The sequence below is a fragment of the Apium graveolens genome, chromosome 9, assembly GCF_009905375.1.
Source record: "Apium graveolens cultivar Ventura chromosome 9, ASM990537v1, whole genome shotgun sequence".
NCBI classification, from domain to species: domain Eukaryota; kingdom Viridiplantae; phylum Streptophyta; class Magnoliopsida; order Apiales; family Apiaceae; genus Apium; species Apium graveolens.
Genome location: NC_133655.1, coordinates 280112282 through 280136040, shown reverse-complemented (window position 1 = coordinate 280136040; position 23759 = coordinate 280112282). Strand labels below are relative to the sequence as shown.

The window sequence follows — 23759 nt, the reverse complement described above, 5'->3', positions numbered from 1 at the left end:
CTTCTCGAGTGACCCCAGACAGAAAGCAACAAATATAGAAACTTTTCATGACTAAAGAGTATAAAATTATAAACTTTTCTCGAGAAAAAATATACCATCACAGACCAACATTACACATCCCCCAATCCTGTGGAATCTCATTTAACAAACGTCCAAATTCGATTTTTCAATCGAGAATTACAAAAAATAATATTAACAATTATTATTATTCCATGGTTACCTCGAATGAAATCACGAGTTGTTAATTTGATTCATTTCATTAAGAATGTTACATGTTGTGATAAATATAAAAATAAGCTTGAATCATAGCACATATGAACTTATATGAAAAAATTTCTATTAAAATAATTTGGTTCAAGATTTGAAAGAAAATACTTCGATTGGCAAAAAAAAAATAATACTTCATGAATAAGTTATTTGAAATAAATACGTAAACAAGTAGTTAGAAACTGAAGATTCAGACAATAGCTTCAATCTTATTGATTAAAGAGACAATTTAGAGCATTTGAAAATGTGTTAAAAATATCATAAATAATATTATAGAAATTGTGTAAAAATTAATCTATTCCAATGATGCAATTTTGTTATTGGCTATATTTGTCGAACATGTAGTTAAATTACACATCATGTGCATACCATATTGAAATAATGCATTCTATTTATAATAATTTTTTTTGTCCGATATATTTATAATAACTTAAAATAATAAAAACATACTATTTTTAAAATATAGTCAATTCAACTCATTTGAGTAAACCACTTAACAGGATCAACACATTTTACATAATCAATATCATTTTAGCCAATCATTTTAACTAATAACAACGAAGATGGAAATGCTCTTACATGCCTCTAGAAAATAATTTACATTTTATATAAATATGCCTCCAATTTAAGTTTAGCTCTTAAATGTCTACCTGGAAAAAAGTTGACATAATCCATGGCATGATGAAATAGCATGATTAGTATCTAGAAAGTTTGTAGCAGGATTAACCTAATCACTCACTTAAAAAGGTCCAATTAATCATGTCATTTATATATCTAATCCAATTCCACTGGCCAGTTATGACTAAACATGTTGTGCAAACAGAGCAGGTGCTCAAAAAATGTGATGATCCACTCTGTAAATGACATACATACCAGCTGAAGTTCCAGTCATTCTTTTCATTTGTTTCTTATTTATACTAACATCAACATTTTCAGTACTTAACATTTCTATATCAGATATGATAATTCATATTATTATTTTTTTGACAAATATATAGCCTTACAAATGAGTATTTGTTCTCATAAATTCTCGGGATGAGAAAGAATCGAATCCAGGACATAGGACAGGACATGGGACGAGACGACAGATGATAAACTCTTAATCACTCGAGCTATCAACAGTGCTCATTCATATTGTCTTTATTAAGTTAAATAAAGAAAGAAAAAGAGGAAGTCTTGCCTTACATTTCACTCTTAGCCATCCTGGGATGCAGAAGAGATTGAAGGAGTGTAAAATGCAGGATCATCATTAGAACCACCACCAACTAATTTAGATAGATAATTTGTACCTCGTAGTCTCGATAACGAGGGCGCAACAAGCTACTCGCATCCTGTAGATCTTAGCTAAGAACTATTTAGCTGAAAGAAGTTCAAAACTCCGAGATCTTAGCTAAGAACTATCTGTGCATTTCCACTCCAAAGGATCAATCTCGTCCAGTCGGGTTATTGTACAGTCATGTCTGGCACCGCAAACTTCACTATATAACCTGCAGAGTTTAACAGGTCTCAAAGAAAATGCTTCCCCTTATTCCCTGCAAGGGTTCTGGTTCCGTAAAGGTTGTCAAATCTGAGCAATAGTGATAATGTCTATATAAACATTTCATGGACCAGGAACCATAACAATAAATTTATACTGCCACACACCTGCGATATTCAAACTCAGTACATGGGACGAAAGTTCCATCAACCTCGTTTTATACACATTTTAACTATGCTTAAGTATTTCGATTTGATTATCCAGCTAAATGATGACATGATTCATTTACAGTTTAAATAAAACCAACCACTCTGATGAAATCATAGGTCACATTCAAGGGAATTAAACTGACCAACCACTCTTGCGAAATCACAGTTCACATTCAAGAGAAACAATAACTAGATCAAAAATGACAGAACAAATTGTCCAAATATATACAGTGATGACAGGAGCTACTGCACTTGTCTAAATGAAAAACAGCTGCTAAGATAAACTACATTCGAAGCTTCGAGACCAGAAAGATAATTAGCTCCCACAATCCCATTTTCCCTTTCTGCATATTTCCTCTAATATAATAGGCTATTCCGTTTAAAAGATCGGAATTTCAGCTTCATTCTATGCACATTTCCACTCCAGAAGCTAACACCTACTCAAACTAGCATCACTGTATACACACGAAAAGAAAAGGCCCTCAGAAGAACTAACAAACCACACTACCTGGAATTAAAAGAAGATTCTGCAACAAAATGGAACGAATGTTTGTTCCTTAGGCATGAAGACCATTCCCGCTGCCATTGCTGTAGATGCCGTCTAATAACTTATTTGCATGCTTCAGGGAATGTCCATTCTGGTACGTTGTAATTGCTGAGGTACCATTCCTACCGATAAAACCACTAATTTTTGTCTCGCTCTTCCTGATGAGAATATCTAGTTGTCCACATGCCGCTGCTATAAGCCCTGTTTTTGTTGACATTGTACTATCAGGGAATTGTGGGCACAAATTATTGTACAATAAGCTTGGGAGATCAGAGTAGGATTCAAATATGCACATTTTAGTGAATAAAGATGACTATCAAGCATATTTGACACCACGCTGATTTTTGTATTCTCACATAAATACTACCTCTGTCTTTCAAAACACTTCAACTACATGCTTGCATCTATTAGTAATTTGTAACTTTTGGAGTGTGAAATTATTAAATCCTTTCACTCGTACATTCACTTCCTTTGCTAAAATTATCAGATTCAAGAACTGAGACTGAGACAGATTGATATATACACTTTTGAGATAACAGGCTAGGCATTGACTATTGGATTATAATTAGAGGGCTTGAACCTTTAGAAAATCTGCAGATCCGTTAAACACATAATTGGAAATTTGGAACATGATAACAACTCGAAAGTGGAATAATAATTTTGGCCACAAATTTAAATCTAGGAAACACAAATTTATCTAACCTTATCAACAATCAGTAGACAAAATGACAAATAATGGAAAAAAGGGAACCAAAATGAATTGTACTATCATCATGGTGAATTAACCCATCTTCGGAAAGAGTAAGATAAATTATTACCTACAAAAAGGGGAGAAGGTCTTCCTGGCCTTGATTTGAACTCAGGGTGGAATTGGACACCCACGTAGTATGGATGTGAAGGCAATTCAATAATCTGCATTTCAGGGAAAAAACAAGCTTAAGACCAGGGCGGTAACATAAGTCATTGCAGCAAAGCATCCCCCTTCTTAAAAGAAAAAAGAAGATAAAACACATTCACTAATCATTACCAAAGACTTACCTCCATGCGCTGACCAGTTTCATCTCTGCCAGTGAACAACAGACCTGCCTTTTCAAGTTGTGGAACCATATCAGGATTTACCTACATGAAATAAAGCACAATTTCAACCCTGATAGAGCTTGTAATATTGTAACGATTACACAAGATGAGCATGTATCCCAGAACAATGTGTGTTAACAAACAACCAACAGAAAGAAAGAGATAAACATATGCATACCTCATATCTGTGCCGATGTCTCTCATCAATGAAGCTCCTGTTGCCATATCTATATGAAATGAATTTCAGAAAAATATTAGAAATCACTGTAGGAGAAGTAAGCCATATTTGTTAAGTGTTTGACCTATTAAGAGAGGTACATTTTTAAAGAAAGATGCATGAATTGAGAATTAACTAATGAGACAATTTTCACTATGCACGGTTCATAATTAGGATCATGCTTTGGTCGACAAAAGCTGGAGGAAGATCAGTTATAGCATATTATCTTTAATTATAATTAGGAGCGGTCTGGAGTAGCACTATGAGTTTTTACATAACAATACCTAGAAAGGTAGAAGTTCTACTTGTATGACACAGTAACAAAAGATCATTGTAGCTTTAATTTGTAAAACACTGTCTATATTTGTATATTTGCTTACAATTTTGCAGATTTGCAGTCTTTAACCTGAAAGTATGTTCTCCTTGATCCGAGACGCATTGTACCTCCCATATGGGTCTTTGAACCCTGCAAGAATACAAAGATAAATAGTGCAGAGGATTTAATTTTCAAGAAAAATGAGAATCAAAGCTTTTGACAGAGAATGAAGACGAACCTCTGGCATAAATATAACACAAGGATTCGGAGTTTTTGGGTCAAACTCTGCACTGTTGGCATCTTCCAGCCCTAGAACAGACCGGGCAAATTCAACAACAGCAATTTGCATTCCTAGACATATACCAAGATAAGGGATTTTGTTCTCTCGGGCATAGTTTGCAGCAAGTATTTTGCCTTCCACGCCTCTGTCACCAAACCCTCCAGGAACAAGTATAGCATCGGCGCCCTAAAGTTGAATGTTTGTTAGAAGCTAACACAAACCTTTTGCAACACCTAACTTAAAGCAAGTGGTTATGTTTTTCCAATGACAATTAATACACCATTGCTGCACATACCTTCAACAAATCCCAGGCAGCTTTGTAATCTTTAAGACTCTGCAAGGATGAACAGATAGTCAGACAGTCATGTACGACAATTAGAAATTTCATGAGAAAGTGAACTCGACAATAACCTCTTTTTCGGTTTCATCTTCAAGGTCACTAGCTGGAACCCAATCCACAGTCAGTTTCCTGTGACAAGCAACAGAAGCATGCAGCAGAGCCTGAAATATGATAAAGCTTAATTAGAACACATTCTTCACTCTATGTGCTTTGTACCGCCCTATTGACGTCAATAATTTTTGAATTTTGGGTGTCTGTCTCTAGTTTGACTCAAATCGCGTCAATGAAATAGAAATTGAAAGAATGCAATAGAGGCTGTTAATATTAACGTTTAACGATTTCATCCAAATTCTTTCTAAATAGCCTATAACAATCCGTATCAACCAAAAAGTAATAAATAAGTATCCTTTTAATGTAAAAAACTACAGATAGTGCACTAAAGACACCTGTGAGGGATAGAGATTGTATGTTTTTAGTAAGCCTATGTCAACAATCAAAAACCAAAACCAACGAACCGTCTAGAGCATTAGTATACTCTTCCGTCTCAAAAAGTTGGCTCATTTGCACTTTTCTTATATATTTCACCTTGATGTTGTATGGGTTTTAGCTAATTTAAGACATCTTTAGAACCAAATAATTTATTTGGTTCTAAAGATAAGAGGTGGGGAGCACATGGTAAGTATATAATAGAAAGAAATAAGATTAGCAACTGCAATGTATATCATAGATCTGTGCTTTTAATGAGCAAACATGTAAAAGGAGTTGTAGAACAGCCGATAAATAAATATCACCTTCAGTATAGATAAATAAGAATCTGAAAGGCCTGTATACTTGCCAACCATGGCAACTCTAACCTGTAAATAAATGACACGAAATTCTTAGGGATACTCTAAGAGATTAGCAACAGTGAACTAATACAAAGTGAAAGCAAGTGTTAGAACATACTGGAACATGAAGCCTATCACAAAGATTCGCTCTAGATGTCCACTCCTCCAACGTAGATTTTTTAGCAACACTGCATAGACTTAGTGTGAGTGCTAGCCTTGAATTTCCAGAAAAACATAAATACAGCCAAAAACATAATCCCAGCCAACTGTGACAGATAAAAAAAGAGTGAACTCTTTGGAATTACCCGGAAAGGTTCAGCACTTTCAAGATTGCTTCATGAGCCCTCTGCTCCTATATATGGAGGGAGAGGGGACCAGTTAATTTCCGATTGCAAATTTGCAATAACATAAGACAATTATATAAGAGAACCATGTACTTTTAATAGCAAAGGAACCCGCCAGATGTTGGAAACATCATAGAGCGTAATGATGTTGTCCACCTGAAATAAAAGGATGAAAAAAGCATATGCAAGTCATTCAGCAAGTAGTAATGGAAACACTGATAGATAAATAACTAAATTCATTCTGGCGCAGAAAATAGTGTTTGTTTGGGTGTCTTATTAACTTACTGATACATTGCAAAACTGAGATAGCTTATTTATGACACTATCATCAAGTTCCTGCAATTGTGTATTGAATAAAAGACTAGGTTAAGCCTGAAAATCATAAGTGAGATGTTTCTCTAATGGTATAGGCAAGTTTACAGGCACTTGACTGCACATGTACATGTACAATGAAACAAGAGAGATACCGTTGTGCTGCGGCAAGCTAGTACATGTGGCATCAATCCAAGGCTTCTTAATCTTCTAACACTGTGTTGGGTTGGCTTTGTTTTCTGAATATGCAAACAATATAAGGTACAATTAATTAAAACCTCCTATAAGGTCCGAATCCATTGACATGTGCAATTATTGCTACAACATGTGCAGTGTTATATTCACCTGTTCACCAACAACATTTAAAACAGGCACCAGGCTGACATGTATCAAGCAAAAGTTGCCTACGCCTGAAATGAAAGAATTATGGACACAATCTTAATTACATATTAACCTTGCTTCAAGTTTCTTTGAATTTGTACGAAATATGTAGACTAATTTATGCAATATGCGTGTTACATACCAACACGGACTGAGAACTGTCCGAGAGCCTCAGTAAACGGCATCGATTCAAAGTCTCCGATAGTGCCACCCAGTTCTATAACACAAGCATCAGGTGGCCCATCTTTCCCATCAACGGGTATAGCTGCTACACGTTCAATCCAATCCTGAATGGCATCTGTGACATGTGGGACAACCTGATTGAGAGATATCAACCATTAGACCAGGCTAAAACAGATAATTTTAAAGTGACAACGGCTGCTTAAAATAGTGGACCTGAACCGTTTTCCCCAGATAATCACCCCTTCTCTCCTTGTCAAGGACAGACTATCACAAATAAAAAAAGAAGTGATCAATTCTTCAAGTAAAAGCTCAATCATAACACCACACAAAAAATTCATAAGGGATTCAAATTCTTGCTAACCTGGTAAATCTTTCCGGTAGTGATATTATTATCACGAGTCAACTTAATGTCTAGAAACCGCTCATAGTTTCCTAGGTCCAAATCCACCTTCAACAAGGAAATCATATTATTTTCTTGTTTATGCATTGGGGAAATAATACAATTTTTACTGCTTGCAGTAATCTTGCAAAAAGGATTTCAGATACAAGACAAAATCGATACTGAACGCAATGAAATTATGGAGCTCTGATATCTGATCTCAAATTTTCATATAATTTGTGAACTGTGTGGGCTGAAAACTAACATAATACAGGATATACTACCAGTAACAGCAGTTTCATGACCCTCTTTAAACAGATTATTATAGGTTTACAAAATTTGGCTAGCATATTTTTTTAATTGCTATAATTTTAATTATTCTTGTCAGGTGTACATTTTTATGATAACTTTGGTTCAAGATGTAACTAACTGTAGTATGTCTTTCGAACACTAAAACGAGTAATAGCTTGTCATGCCCATCAGTTAAGACTAAAGAATCAGAAACATATGTGTCCTATTCAAGTAGGAAAATCACAGATGTTTCACTACAAAATATTAACAACTGTTCTAAGCCTCACAACTGTACTCTTCCTGGCAAGAAAAATATATAACTTATGATTTAGTCGTGATATCCCTTTCTTTCTGTTTTCCCTCTTCAATTTAAGTCCACCACAGAAAATATCCCCGCTCTATTCATGATTCTTTTCTGTCTCAATTACCCTGAGGTAAGGCACGCTTGCACAACTAATAAATTCTGTGCAAAAAATATCATGGAAGGGGGTGGAGGGGGATACATAAGTGGTTTAAACCGTGTTTTTACCTCTCCACCATCATCCAAAACAAACACTTCGCCATGCTCGAAAGGGGACATTGTTCCGGCATCAGTATTTAAGTATGGATCTGAGAAATGTAAAGAAAAAGAGCATACTGAGCAAAATGGACTGACACAAAAGGAAGAGGTTTAAAAGCATACGCATGGAACATTCAATAGGCAAACAACATCATGTTCCATAGGAACACAATCAGAGGGGAGTTAAACAGAAAAATGTAGTAATCTATCAAATAGACAAAAAGAAATAAAATCATGAAATTAATTGATGTGAGGCCTTTCTATGTAGTAACTCATATATACAATCATATAACACCAGCTGGTTCAATCCATTTCCACCGTCTTACTCGTATGAAGAAAATGACCAAAAATAACTTCGTCTTATTTCACCAAGATTCCAAGAGTACCCGTGTTTGATACTCACAACCAGGATCGGCATAGGTCTGGACACTCAACACCTTATAGCATACAAGACCATGGTAAATTATGATAAAAACATGCAAAATTTTGAAAATATAGTAAAATCTCCTGCTTGAAACACTTCCAGTCCTTAAACCATATTATACAAGAATGATTAATTCCAAAACTGGCAAAATTACCGCATAATATGGTTCATTTTTTTCCACACTCCGAACAGAATAATGATTTAAATCATCAAAAGTCAAAACGATATATGTGGATGAAAACTTAAAATCACAAAGAAGTACAAAAAGCTAACACCCTTCCTCTTCTCCATTATAAGTGAAAAAACTACACCTCCTTCACCCCTCCACCTCGCGGCCAAAGATCATGGGTAAAATTCTCACTAGCTAGTATACTTAAATATATAATGCACCAAGTCTGTTGATAGATTAGTGCCAAGGGTCCTTTGCCCCTCCGCTCAGCCTAAAGTCACGGCCTCACGGGTTCAAATTCTCACATCTATACTCCTATACTTAAAAATCTAATGCAATAAAAAAATCTTAAGATACGTAATATCGAATTGATCAACCATAAGCATGATGACACAAAACTCCAGCTAAAAAATATCGAAATTATGAAAAAAGCAAAGAGTAAGCAGGGAAAAAAGGAAGAGACCAATTTTAATGGAAGTAACACGAAGACCACAAGCTTTAAGAATAAGGCCAATACTGCTAGCAGTGACACCTTTGCCGAGTCCACTCACCACTCCACCTGTCACCAATACATATTTCATCCTTCTCCTTCATCATCAAGAAAAACAAATAATTAGCTTCAAACATGCATAAATTCACAACCCTTAATGATCATACTTTTATAAAACCAAGAAAATGAGCTCATAGTAAAAAAGGTCAAATTTTGACAAGACCCTTGTATGTACAATATCATCAAGAACACCAACTAAATTAGCTTCAAAACATGCATAAATACACAACCCTTAATGATCATAATTATATTAAACCAAGAAAATGAGCTCATAGTAAAAAAGATCAAATTTTGACAAGACCCTTGTATGTAAAATATCATCAAGAAAACCAACTAAATTAGCTTCAAATATACACAAATTCACAAATCTCTATGATCATAACTATATAAAACCAAGAAAATCAGCTCAAAGTTAAAAAGAACAAATTTTGACAAGATCCTTGTATGTAAAATATCATCAAGAAAACCAAACAAATTAGCTTCAAACATGCAAAAAATCACAACCCTTAATGATCATAACTATATAAAACCCAGAAAATGAGCTCAAAGTTAAAAAGATCAAATTTTGACAAGACCCTTGTATGTAAGATATCATCAAGAAAACCAAATAAATTAGATCCAAACATGCATGAATTTCACAACCCTTTATGATCATAACTATAAAACCAAGAAAATGAGCTCAAAGTTAAAAAGATTAAATTTTGACAAGACCCTTGTATGTTAAAAATATGAAATGAGTTACCTTGTTAATTTTTACACTGTTGGGCTAGGAAATGTTGCAATGCTGTAGTTACAGAGACTTGTAAGTTATAAAAGAGAAGAGTAGAGGTTGGAAAAAAAGAGGGAAACAATGAGATTGGGTGAAGAAAATAAGAAGAGCAAGTAGGAGCTTTATACAAATCTACCACCTCCCTCTTCAACTCACAAGCACTCGGTCCCAATGGTTGTATAACACTACACACAATTTTAATATTCTTGTTGGTACGGAAAATAAATTTTTGTATTGGTGATATCATAAAATATTTAGGAAAATGTTATTTTTAGAGCACTAAAAAATTGCGAAAAAATCAAATTGTCTTTGCATTTTTTTAAGAGATATTTATGTGTATTCACCGGGCAGATATATCATTTCACCCCTCACTGTGAAAATTAAAAAAAAATGACTTTATGAATAATATTTCTTAATGGTTGTTAGGAAAATTTTATGTTCTAGTAGTGCATTTTTAGAAAGAGTTGGTAGTTTAATTTACCCATTGCTTTGAGTTTTAAAAATAAAGAAAAGCAAGTGATAAGTGGACTAATTTTACTTTTTATTATCCTTCAAGTTTTAAAAATAAACGAAATTAAGTACGAATAAATGTAAATTAGCATATTTTTCCTCCAGAAATTGAATGAAATTACTTTATCTCCAAATCAGTATACTATTTTCCCTTTTAAAAACTAAAAATTCACGAGCATGAGCTCAATCTATAAAAGAGTAACATTACTATTTATATTAACAAATTCTCAATTGTAGAGGAATGTGATAGGCTTATGGAATATTCAAATTGTAGTAAAAAAAAATACAATAATTCAAATTGTAGCATTTGAATAAGTGTAATTTAATTTATTTTAAATTTGTAATGAAGTGAAGACAAAATTCAGGCAAAAAAATCAGAATTTGATCCGAAATATGATAGTGACGTTAATAGTAGAATTCAGAATTTAATCGGAAGAGTGTGACATTAATAAGTAAAGTGAGATTAATAATAAGTATAGTGAGACTATTGTAAACTACACACATAAAAATCTAACAGGGGCTGGATTCTGGAATGGTAGGTTGGAAAAGTTCATGAAATACTAGAGTTGAATTTTGAAATAAAAACACTAGAGTCGAACGTGTGACAGGGAAATTTCATTATATTTAAATCTAAGTCAAATTTATGACTAATACAATTTTTGCTCTCTCAGAGAACGAGAAAGACAACCAAAAAGAGAGAATGGATGATTGAAATTTGTATTTTATTTATGTAGCCTACGACAGGAACTTAAACATACTAGAACAATGAACCAAAAGATAATTTGTAGTGTTAAATGACTCAAAATGTCACTTTTAAAAATAATGGCCCAAAATGTCACTTCATAACGATACTTCGTCTTATATTTTGTATATTTTTTCAAAAATGCAAAATGGTACTTCGTCTTACGTTTTGGTACTTTATTTTTGTAAAAAAAAATTATAATGTGCAAAACGTTAGCTCAAAACGATACATCATATAACGTTTTGTATCAAAACGTTACTTTATCTACCGTTTTGCGCATAAAAATTCAAAATGTCAAAACGTTACACGAAATACCATTTTAGGTCTTTTACATAAAAGTTACACGATATATGGTTTTGAAGTGACATTTATGGTCATTTTTAACCTCAAAGTGATATTTAAGGCCACCACCCCAACATATTATGTATATTAGGATTAATTAATTTTGTACTCGTGCAATGCATATTTTATGAATTGTTTGTACGACTATTTTCAATTTTATTGATTTTTTACAATCTTGACTTTTCTAAGTACTGTTAGTTTAATTCAACAATGGTTTTATAAATTATGTTCCGATAATTATAATATAGTATAGATATGTATAATAATATTAATCAATTTTATATCCATGTAGTATACGAATTAAATAAAGGGTTTGTCTCATGTGTACCCGTGGCACATGCTAATAAAGTGTCATTGATTAGTTATAAAAAAATTATTAGTGGAGATTTTTGTGCATACAGGCCTACAGGGTATCTATTATTATTAATGAGTTTTTCACCATTATTTTGTGAAATCTCATCAAGCATATACTCTTAGCATATGTACATGGCACACACTATAAAAACTCTTAAATAAATTGTTCATATTTTTTTTCAATTTTATTGATTTTTTACAATCTTGACTTCTCTAAGTGTTATATTAATAACAATACTTTTACAAATTAAAACAATTATCAACAAATATAACTTATTTACTAATTATTCTTTTACGATATTTTAGGGTATATCAGTTTTCTTATTAACAATTCTTATTAACTTCATATAAATATACAACTTATATCCCCATAATCAAACTACCTAACCCACTTATGTTAATAATACATGGATCATGATCCTTAACAATTGTGTATCAGTATCGTTTGTATAATGTACCGCATGATATTAGATCTTTATTTTAAGGATTCAGACTAAATCACGGAAAGAAAAAATACTGGTTCACAGAATATTATAACAAAAATAAGAAAAAATACATTAATCTGAGTCATTAAAATACAGCTCAAAAGGTTCTTACGGTGGGTTAGATAAAGCTTTCCTAATAAGCCTGGATCAGGAAAGTATCCATTATATATTGGATATATTGTTTGTAATTTTATAAGGGTCCCCTTCCGCAGCTAAGGTTGGCTAGGACTCACTCCTGAACCAACCAATCAAGACCGTGCATTTCAAATATTAAATCGCTGGGATTAGTTCCTTCCGCAATGAATCATTGCGGAAGTAAACAAAATGATCCTTGTACCCTTTCTTCCGCATTGATTCATTGCGTAAGGTGTTAAATTACCGTTTTACTCTTAATCCTTTCGCAATGATTCATTGCGGAAGTCGTGAACAGATAACCTCTGCTAACCAACTGTAAGCAGTTTTATCGATTAAAAACTGTTCTTGAGCGTTTTTTGGGCGATTACGTGCAATCTTAGGGCGATTTTGAGCTTTTCTAATGTAATTGCAACTGATTCTTTTGTATTCTCTTTCCTTGATTCAAAGGTTCGTTATTCTTCTTCTATTTTTTTTCTTGTATACGCACAAACACACACGAGATGTATGTATATATACACAGTACACACACAAGATGTTCTTGATTAAACACACATGATAATCTTGATTATTTGTGTTGATTTTATTCCTTTTTAGTCGAATTGTATGATGATTTTATTTTTTTTTAGTTCGAATTGTAGCATGATTTGATACTTTTTAGATCGAATTATATGTTCTTTATTCTTTCTGATTCATTAGTTCGAATTAGGGTTAGTATTAATAAGGAATTTTTAATTTTTTATTTCGAATTAATTAATTTTTATTTCGAATTATATGTTAAAATGTGGCATAATTAACAATTAGGGTTATGATTAATTAGGTCATTTTAATTTTTTAATCTGTAATAAATTAGTTAAGGAATGAATTTAGGTTTAATTTTGAGTTGTGAATTTCATTCGAATAATTAGGTTAATTATATACATATTAATTCGAATTATTAGATTAAATTTAGGATTAATGATAGATGATTTGGGATAATTATGGGTGATTAGACATACTTTTAGTATTTAAATATATGAGTTAGGCATACTTGTTTAATTGGGACTAATTAGAATGACTAAATATGATTTGAATAATTAATTTGAATTTAAAGTACTAATTTGAAATAAGGATGTCTTCTGCAATGATACATAGCGGATGTTTTCCGCATTGTTTCATTGCGGACGCCTTTAACGGTTGTGATTTGTTGGCTCCTATCCACGTGGAGCCAACCGTGATTCTGGAACTTTTGTCATTTTATAAATTGAGTTAATTATACATAAGACATATCCCTCTGTTTTTAAATAATTGACACTTTGACTTTTGTCGCACGTTTTTTGGTGTTTTGGCCGGATAATTTAAATTATTTTTTTTTATTTTTTTTATAAATAAAAATATACAACCAAAATTTTAATTCACAATTTTTTAAAAAATTATTAATTTTAACTATACAGTCAAAATACCTAAAAATATGTGTTACAACTTAAAAATCAAAGCGTCAATTATTTCAAAACTGGGGAGTACATGCTAAACAATAATCATATTATTCTTATGAGGGTACATTCTTTTGCACCCGGTGTTAACCTTTTTCTTTCATACATGTTAATCGAGGAAAAAAGTCGGATTACAATTTTGTTGAGCTAAATATATATTTGAGGTTTTTTTGAAAATATTTAATAATATACAGTACAATCTTATATGCCACCTAAAATAAAATTGCTTTAAATTGTGTCCGTGTTTTTACAAAAAATTTAGATACTTTTGATAAATTTCTTTTTGAATCCGACAAATTTCTTATTTTAATAAACTATGTGTGTAGTGCGTGTGTGTATACGTTTACAATAAGCCTCGCTCGTAAAGGTCTATTAAGATGACATGCCTTGGCTAATGTAAAGATAGTTACATTTTACAGTACTTAATGAAGAAAGGCGTTTATATTTTAATTGAGGATTCGATTCGGTACATGTTTAGGTAGAAATAGACAAAAACCAAACGTGTATTGAAAAAATATACTTTGATTTTTATTATTTTATTAAATAAGAGGTTCATAATCAGCTGATTTGAAGATTCGAATTGTGTTGTTTTGAGTGTTAGTCAAAACAAGCATGCAGTTGATTGAAAATGAGATATTATGGATAATCTTGATTAACACATTTCGGTTACAATGAATCCAAATGCTAATTACCATGTTTTGGCTTTCATTTCAACTTCTTTTTGTATGTTTTGACAAAAATATGATATAATTTTACAATCCCATTCGTGAGGAGTAATTATTTTAATCATTTATTTGTTATATTTTTAAGCAAATAGATTTGATATTAAAAAAGTTAAGAATTTATGAAATCAATCTGCGAAAAATGATAGCGAATAAATGATGGGTAACAACAATAAATTCATAGAAATTAGATATTTGTTTTCATATGCTTTTTATATAAAATAAAATTACATAGTTAGTAATAAAATTTGTAATTTTCGGACGTTTGCAGGTGAGTATTCAATATAAACAAAGTTATTAAAAAAAATTGTTTTAGTAGAAAAAGTTATTTGAAATAAGTAATTTAATTCCGGATAAATTTTTTTTCTTTAATGAATCTAGAACATTGTGTTAACAAAAAACAGAGAAAAATATAAAAATTATTAAAGATTGACCGGCCAAATATTTCACCTGAGAATCTACATTATCCATGTAAAAGTTGTAGTATTTCACTTTCCTTATCTTATAGGGAATTGACAAATGGGGCATGAAGAAAAAAACATATACATATGAACAATATAACAAAAACAAGATACTAGGAGAAAATATGAAACATATATATACCGTGACAAATGATAAAATCAATGAAAATTGCGTCACATAGTAATACAACGTGTCTCCTATTACAATACATAAAAACATAAGCATCTCCTCAAACCCTAAAAAAGCTCTCTCAGCCTCTTTTTTTTCTATACGCCGTTCGGGGCTTCTATCGGTTTTCACCGTTTGGGGCTTCTATCGGTTTTCACCGTTGAAAAGTCTCAAATCATCTATTTTTCTTACTTTATTCGTATTTTTCAATAATATTCCTCACCGGGTAAGGATTATTATCGTTCAAAATTATATTTTTGTTTGATAAAAACTTTGTTGGGTGAGATTTGTTCCTAATTTATTTGAGTTTTGTTTATTCGCTCCTTATGAGAGCTTGATGTGTTTTTTGGTGTGTTTTGGTGTGATTCGATGTTCAGAACGTTAGATCTGCCGGATTTTCAGAGATTTGATTCAGTGATAAAGATTTATATGGGATTGCAATTACGATCGATAGCTTAAACTGGTTTTGGTGAAGACGATACATGTGTATATATCAATTTCAACAAATCGCTTGATTGTGTCTTCATAAAGACTAGATTAATTAGCGATATGATCTATTTTATGTTTGTTCTGATCTATTTTATCTTTGTTCGACTCGATTGTTCTTGTAGATGTCGTATGTCTTTTTATTGTTGAATTAATTCTGATTTTTTTTCAAAAAAAATAAACAAATACAACGTGTCTCCTTTTAGACCTTGTTGCTATGCTCTTTAGGTTTTACTATATTAACTCATACTTGCTCCTTAAATCTTTTGGCTAAAGCGTTTAAACAATTCGACCTTTGACTAATTCATGGGTCGTTGAATCATCGCAATTCAATTCGGTTAACGGAATTGAAAATAAAATTTTAATATCAAAATATATTAGAATTTTACATCATTCGGATTCCCGTCCTAAATTCTCATAATTAAAAAAATCCATTTTAAAAGGTTAAATTGTTCGTGAATAAAACACCTCGAATTTAACTCTTCTACATAAATTATGTTCAATCAATCAGTCTGTTCACGAATAATACTCGGGCTGAGATTGTTTATACGTAAAACTCGAGCTCAATTGAAAACCGTCTCTACTTTCTTTTAAAGGCTGCGTAAATTATAACATCCCGGACACTAGCTTATAAGACATATAGATGGAACTAGACTATATAATGGCATGAAAAATTCTTCTTATCCAAACAGGAATCACACCCAATGCTGACTCTGTAAACAATCTTCTCCCTCTTCATCTCCGTCATCACTTGCCGCTGAACGGCTTCTTTTGCATTGTCGTTGTCTATGAAGATTATGCTGCTTCAATTTAAAACGAAATTAATAATAGTAGTACTTAGTACACAGCTAGCTCCATGTTGTTCATAGTGTACACAAACACAACACAATGAAATATTCCACGTAGTTCCCACATCAGCTGTACTATGCTACCAAAGTCTATCAACTACTATGTCTTTGGAGGCAACGACCTTTCATCCACCACATTTTATACATAGACACGCATTGTGTGCCTGCATCACACAGCTGTTTTCCGGGCCTTGCCCTCCTTATAGATAACCTACAAGTTTTCATAAAGTATTATGATGGCCCGGTCGCAGGACAACTCGCAGTACTTAAATTTTTAAAATTTTTAAATCTTATATGCAGGGCATGAGTACGGGGTGAGCCAGCCTGCATGACACCCAAAATGAGAGCGCCCAATTATGAACACCATATATATTGGAATCAAATGGTAACTCAATTTTATCACGTAACTTCCTAACTAAATTTGAGCTGTTAGATGAATTTTGTATAAACAATTCAGATGATTTGAAAAACATAAAAAATAACTAATTATACGTTAGCACATGTTTAAAAACCTAATTAACTTATACTTTTAAATACATTATGTTTAATTTTATAAAACAAGTTAAACTTAATTTTTTAATCTTAATATGTTACATGTGTTTTAATTGCAACACCATAAATTGCATTTTAAGATGAAAAATAAAAAAAGCATGTTCAATGTTGATATGTCATGTAAATTTTTAAATTTTGTCAATAATCTCTTTTTACATCTTTTCTATCCCTTGTTTTTTAACAAATAATATTTTAAAATTAGAAAAACTAAAAATTACATAAAAACAAATAAATTCTAGAAAAAAAACTACTCGTGATCAAAATTTTAAAGAAGAAATAATTACTATAAAACACAACAATGTTAAAAAATACAGAATAATAAAGAAAAATATTCAGTACACAACATAATTACAGAACACATGTTAAACTTTCACCCACATTAGTTAAAAATAACATTAACGAAATAAGATAACGTACAAAAATTACATAATATTAGTTAAAAATACCAGATACGTAAAATTACATAACATTAATTAAAAATAAAGAATACTGGTAAAGAATAAATCCTATAAAAATAATAATTAAAAACCATAAAAATAAATATAGAACACATAATTACTAGATGCAAAAAAATTAAATAACACTACAATGTAAAATATTTAAAAAAACGCTGCACACGTGTAACAAGATGTTAAAATTGCATAACATAAAAATAGTTAATAACAATAAACTCTAGAACATATATACGCGGATATATGATAAGTAGTTACTTAGTTATGTTAATAAAATAGTTTTCCAACTGAATCTGACTATATATATATATATGTATATATTTATGATCAACAATATCCCAATAAAAGCCAGTGAACTTGTTTTGATAGCAATTTAAATTGAACATAGGAATGAAGTGAACATCAAAGTGTTTTAATAACTTTAATATATAATATGCGAGAAAAATCTCTTTTTTAAATTAATTATTTGAGCATATTTTATAATACATTTTGATAATTCTTTTTACTTGTCAAAATATGTCTCTTTTATATTTTTATTATAATAAATTTAAGAGCTCAATTTTGAAATTTCGCAAAAAGTTCCGATTATTTTGCCCCAATACTGCTTATGTGTGTAAAATTATAAATGGAGCTTATATATATAATATAACTTTTTTAACGAATTCCTAACTACTGACCGTCTAATTTCCAAAATCACCAGGGCTAAGTGTTGGATTCATTTTTAATATTAGTTAAAAATAACTAGGCTTGAAATATGAGATTAGTGTGTTAGAACAAAATTAGTCGAAGCTAGACCGATGTGGTCGTTGTAGGACCAGCATGTTTGAAAATGAGATGTCAACTATCCAACTGACGAGTTACACGTCCATAGACACGCCAACGAGGCAATGAGTTAACATATGAACATATTTTGTGTGTCACGTGCCAACATACATATTATTCAATCTTTATGTTCGGTTGGTAAGATTCAAAAATTTCATGCTTGTATATAAAAATTATACAAATAATTCTATTGAATTATGATAAGTAGTACTATTTGAACATTGTTCTTAATAATTTCACGTGAAATTGGGTTTTTGATTAATTTAAACGATACAAGTTAATAATATATCAATATGGTAATAAACAAATCAATCGATCGACTTTACATCAATCATTGAGCGCATGTTGAACATTATAATATTTTGTTTGGATCTTTGGCCGACACCTTAAAATTCTATTAGTTAGATTGATTTACTTAATATGGAATGGTCGAGGTAGTAGTCTCGTGTTCAAATCCTATTACTTCCTTTTTTTTCCGGAACTTATAGTTCAGGTAGTAATCTCGTGTTCGATTCTCTAAGTTCCCTTTTTTCGCTGTAAATAGTTGTTGATATTAATGTTAGATCGAATTGAAATGTATCGTATAATAACATTGTTAAATTAATATAAAACGTATCGTACAATCAAGTGAGAACGTTGAATAGGATATATTCGATATATTCTCAACAATTGTTAGATGAGATATAATTATCACAATAAAGTATTGCGGAAGCATTCCCCTGTCGTAATAAATTATTACGTTGCGACATGTGTATTTGATCCAACTTTGGCGGAGAATAATTTGCCAAGTAAAAACAAATGCAATTACGAAAAGCTGATTGGTATGAAGCTAGAACATAGAAGGACATGTGCATGATGCATGAGCAGGGGAAATTTGGAAAGCTTAACAAAGATCATGCCGCTTATATACAGGTTGAAAAAGGAAAGAAAAGAAGCAAAATTTGCGGGGATAACATGGAAAAATATGCAAGTAACGTGCCTGCTACGATGACCAGAAGGACTACATGGAATGGAGGTGGCGATGACTCACTCGTTTTACATCTTGAAAGTGATATGTTTTCCCTCTCTTCTACACCGTCTTTCATTGGCCTTTTGCATCCCCGGTCTGTTTAATATTAAAAAATAAAATTAATTATATATTGAAATTGGGGTTATAAAAATCGGAAATTATATTAAATCGGTTGAATTACGGATTTACGATTTATCAAAAATCATGAATTTTTGGGAATGTTAAATCTGTTCTCTTTCTCCCCTCTCCAACTTCTTCCGTATGCCGTACAACTTTTTTTGGTTCTTCAATTACTCTACTCTCTCACTATCGTTCTCTCGAATATAATTTCATCTCCTTTTCTAATATATATGTATATATAGAGTAAAGTTCTATGGAGTCCACCTTTAATTGGAGTCCTCGGAGTCCATATATGTTCTGCAAGTAAAATATAGCTTAAAATATTGCAAAACATATTATTTTTCGACAAACGTCACTATTCTATCAAAAATCTTATAGATTGCATACATTTTACAAGCAGAACATTGCAAAAATATATATTCTACAAAACATGTTTAGTTTGCAGAACATAAATGTTCATGTTGCAGAACATATTGCAGAACATACATATTGTACCGTAAATATATGAGATTTGCATGATTTTGTTGAAGTTATGTTATTTGTGTAACATGTTTTGCAAAATAACACGTTTTACAATATATTTTATTTGCAGAACGTAGATGGACTCCGAGGACTCCGATAAAAAGGTGGACTCCATAGAACTCAGCCCTGTATATATATATATACATGGATAAGTAAATGAAAGAGATATATTAAGTTTTCCTCTTTGAAGTATGATAATAGTGAAATTGGAACATGTAATAGTGACATTAAAACCGAGATATTCAGATTTGACCGGCTGAATTTTTCGATTTTTGGTCCGGTTTTTGACCGATGTTACAAAACCATTTTTTCCCTAATCCCTACTAATTAGATGGGCAGCATTGATTTGGCCGATATTTCAGTCGATTTTTTGGCGATACAGCGGTATTTTGAACACCGATTGAAATCAAAATTATAGCTTTTTCTAAGTGGGGTGTATTGAACTCGAATTTTAAAGGATTTTTTTTTCTTTCATGAAATCTAGGTGTATTCACCTGGAATTTTAAAAATTGTATTAGAATTTTATGGTATTCAACTATGATTTTAAATTATGATACAAAATCTGATGGTATTCAATCAGAATTTTAAATTATGCCTAAAAATCTGATGGTATTGACATGTTGACGTTTTTTTTGGAATTCATAAAATGATGGATTTTATGGGATTGTTTAATGTATTTTATGATTTTTGAAATCCCACCTTAATTCATGAGATTTTGAAGAATTAAAGACTATACATCAATTCTAAGACATTCTACGACATTTTATCTAAAATCCGTGTAAAATCAAAATCAGATATAATCCATAGATCTCTTCTATATATAATAACACAACAAGAGGATAATATTGTGAGATTAAAAAGTCTCATTGAAAAGACTAAATTACCCATATTTTTAATATTTATATAAAAGTTGGGTTTTGTGGGAATCGAACTCAGGTTGCTTCATTCTTCTATACAATATCGTACCACCACACCATATTGTCACATGTGCTTTTTATCGTACACATAATATGTAAGTGTCCTAAAAGAATATGTTATTTAACTTTAAAGGATAGGTACTTGAATTCCGCAAAAAAAATGATAGTTACTTAAATATTTGTACAATTAATTTTAAAGAACTGAATTTCAAATATAAAGTTAGGTATAATACATAAATGGATTATTATTTTAATTATTATTATTTTTTAGTTTGAAAATATATCTCATATATTTTTAACATTTTTCTATTATTAAAAGTAAATTAAAATGTATATATATAATTTTTAAAGAAAATATTGAAAATAAAATCGCGTATATATAATTAATCTAGATTGGTATTAAATATTTAGATAAGTTCGAATTATAATGAGTTAATGAATTTTAGTTTATTTTGAATTTGAAATCAGAATTTGGTTCATTGTTCAAAAAATACTCGAAATTTGACTTCATGACTAGCCAAAAAATATTGTCACTTTCTACGTTTAGTAAATTTAAATTACAAGTTCGACGAGAATATCTTACCAATAATGTGAAATTTTTTGATATCTTATATTAATATAAATTAATGTGTTTGAGGTATTTATAGGATCAAGTCAATTGATTATTTGTATTAAAATTACTAACTTCACTAATAGTGCAATAGTGTTTTGGGACTTGTTCCTATTTTAAAAATATTTGAAATTTGATATGAAATCTCACGAGATTTGTTAAAACTACGACGACATATTAAATCGATTTATTTTTCATTTTTCACTTTAAAAAAACTAGCATTTTAAAAAAGAATTCTTTTAGATAAACAATATTTATTGATCAAGATAATATTGTACAAATATTTTGAATTATTTTAATATTTTGAAAATATTTTAATATTTTGAATCATTCAAATAAAAGTTATATCTATACTATATTGTAGAATTTGATTCGATAAATTTTATACTATTTAAAATATATATATATATTGTTCAATAATTTGAAGGAATTAACTAGTTCAACTAATATTTATAAAACTTTATCGAATTGAAAAATATTTAATTTTAGGAAAATAGTATACAATATTATCAAATTATTATATGAAGAGATATTAGAGTTGTAATGAAAGAAACTTAAAAATAGATTAAATAAAAATATATTTACAATTTTTCCTTCAAATTCTTGAAAAAAATCATGAAAATCAATAATAAGTCTTACAATATATAATTTATTTTTATGTTACATGATTAATACTCGATCGCGTAAAAAACAGATATGGATTATTTGTCAGTGCTAATGTGAATACCATATATATATTATTGCAATTTATTTATTACATAATTTTAATTTTTGAATAATTATAAATACATGTTATTTAAGTAATCAATTGCCTCACTAGATATTAATATTGATTATACATGTACATAAATCAGATATTTAGCATATAAATAATTGAAACCATCGTAATTTTCTAAGAAATGTAACATACAATAATTCACATGCTAACATAGACACATATAACTTAATCTTATTTTGTTAAGAGTAGTGTAAAAAAAATAACATTTTTTCAAACATACATACATTAAATTTCAAAAACTAACATTTTTCATTAAAATCGACTTTTATATTAACAGTAGTGTAAATTTTATATTATTTTATATTATGATTGCAAGTAGTTATGAATTTAGTTATTCATTTTTTATCTTTTGAAATTGAGTAAGGTAATTGTAAGTTACTAGCGAACTCAGTAATAATATATACAGTTATATAGTTTTTAAATGAAATTCAAAATTTTTGGTCAACTATGTGTATTCAACATATATGTTAGTTTTTAACTTTTTCTTTGTAAACATATCAACGACATTCTACATATTAAGTTTATTTGTTTAATTTTAAATGTACTGACTACCTGTTTATATTCATTCATTAAATAAAATTATACAACACAAACAAGAATACATATATTTTTCTTAATAAATTATATTGAAAACGTTGTGTAATTTAGTAATGTCTTGTATGAAAATGATACACAGATAAATACGTTAAACATTATACAACATTTACAAATAAGAATATAACTAAAAACATTATAATTGCATGCATAAAAAAACTCTAGAAAATGACCCGTGCCTCGCACGGGTTATTATGCTAGTTATATATAATGTATTGAAATTCCAGTTCAATACACCCCTTAAAAAAATGGATAAATTGGATTTCGATATTGTCATACTGAATAATAATTCATGAGCACGTATGCATGTACAATAGGTCCAATATATTATAAAAATTATTTCCAAGTAACTTTTATCAATGTGTTATTGACAAATTTTGGTACCTCTCCCTTATACTATACATTTAATTAATGCCAAAAATTTAGAAACCGGTAGATGGGCATGAACATAACTTCTTTTGTAAACATTATTTAGTAATTTAGTAAAATCAAACAAGTAATTATTTTTCTTAAAAAATTATATTACACTAAAAAAATTAACACCATACAAAACTAAAAAATAAAGAAATTTACGAATAAAAAGAAAGTTAATAACATAATATGTACGACCCACATTTATATGGAAGTTATTTTGATATATCAGGTGGAGGGAGTAATGTTTAGAAGTTCACTTAAATCAAGGATACAATATTAAGGGTATGTTTGGTATTACTGTTACAGACAGCAACATCAGCTTTTTGCT

The 23759-nt window shown here is 30.4% G+C and overlaps 1 protein-coding gene across 1 annotated transcript; it reads right to left on the bottom strand.

Annotated features, from left to right (window-relative positions):
* Positions 1-2054: 2054 nt before the first annotated feature.
* LOC141683672 (uncharacterized) lies at positions 2055-10057 on the bottom strand. The gene is made up of 21 exons (XM_074488420.1): positions 9892-10057; positions 9063-9187; positions 7977-8056; positions 7139-7225; positions 6991-7041; positions 6737-6911; positions 6559-6623; positions 6369-6452; positions 6187-6237; positions 5995-6057; positions 5863-5909; positions 5676-5745; positions 5522-5584; positions 4802-4891; positions 4686-4724; positions 4349-4576; positions 4175-4260; positions 3756-3804; positions 3539-3619; positions 3319-3412; positions 2055-2701 (listed from the first exon to the last, which is right to left on the bottom strand). Exons 2-21 carry the CDS (start codon positions 9178-9180, stop codon positions 2511-2513), a joined length of 1812 nt encoding a protein of 603 aa, XP_074344521.1. The 5' UTR covers positions 9181-9187; positions 9892-10057; the 3' UTR covers positions 2055-2510.
* Positions 10058-23759: the final 13702 nt, after the last annotated feature.

Excerpts from the sequence above, each read along its gene's own strand:
- LOC141683672 (XM_074488420.1), bottom strand. The coding sequence starts at position 9,180 with ATGAAATATGTATTGGTGACAGGTGGAGTGGTGAGTGGACTCGGCAAA. Across the intron at positions 6,624-6,736 it reads ACAGTTCTCAGTCCGTGTTG|GCGTAGGCAACTTTTGCTTG; the intron begins GTATGTAACACG and ends CTTTCATTTCAG. Across the intron at positions 5,585-5,675 it reads GTGATAGGCTTCATGTTCCA|GTTAGAGTTGCCATGGTTGG; the intron begins GTATGTTCTAAC and ends ATTTATTTACAG.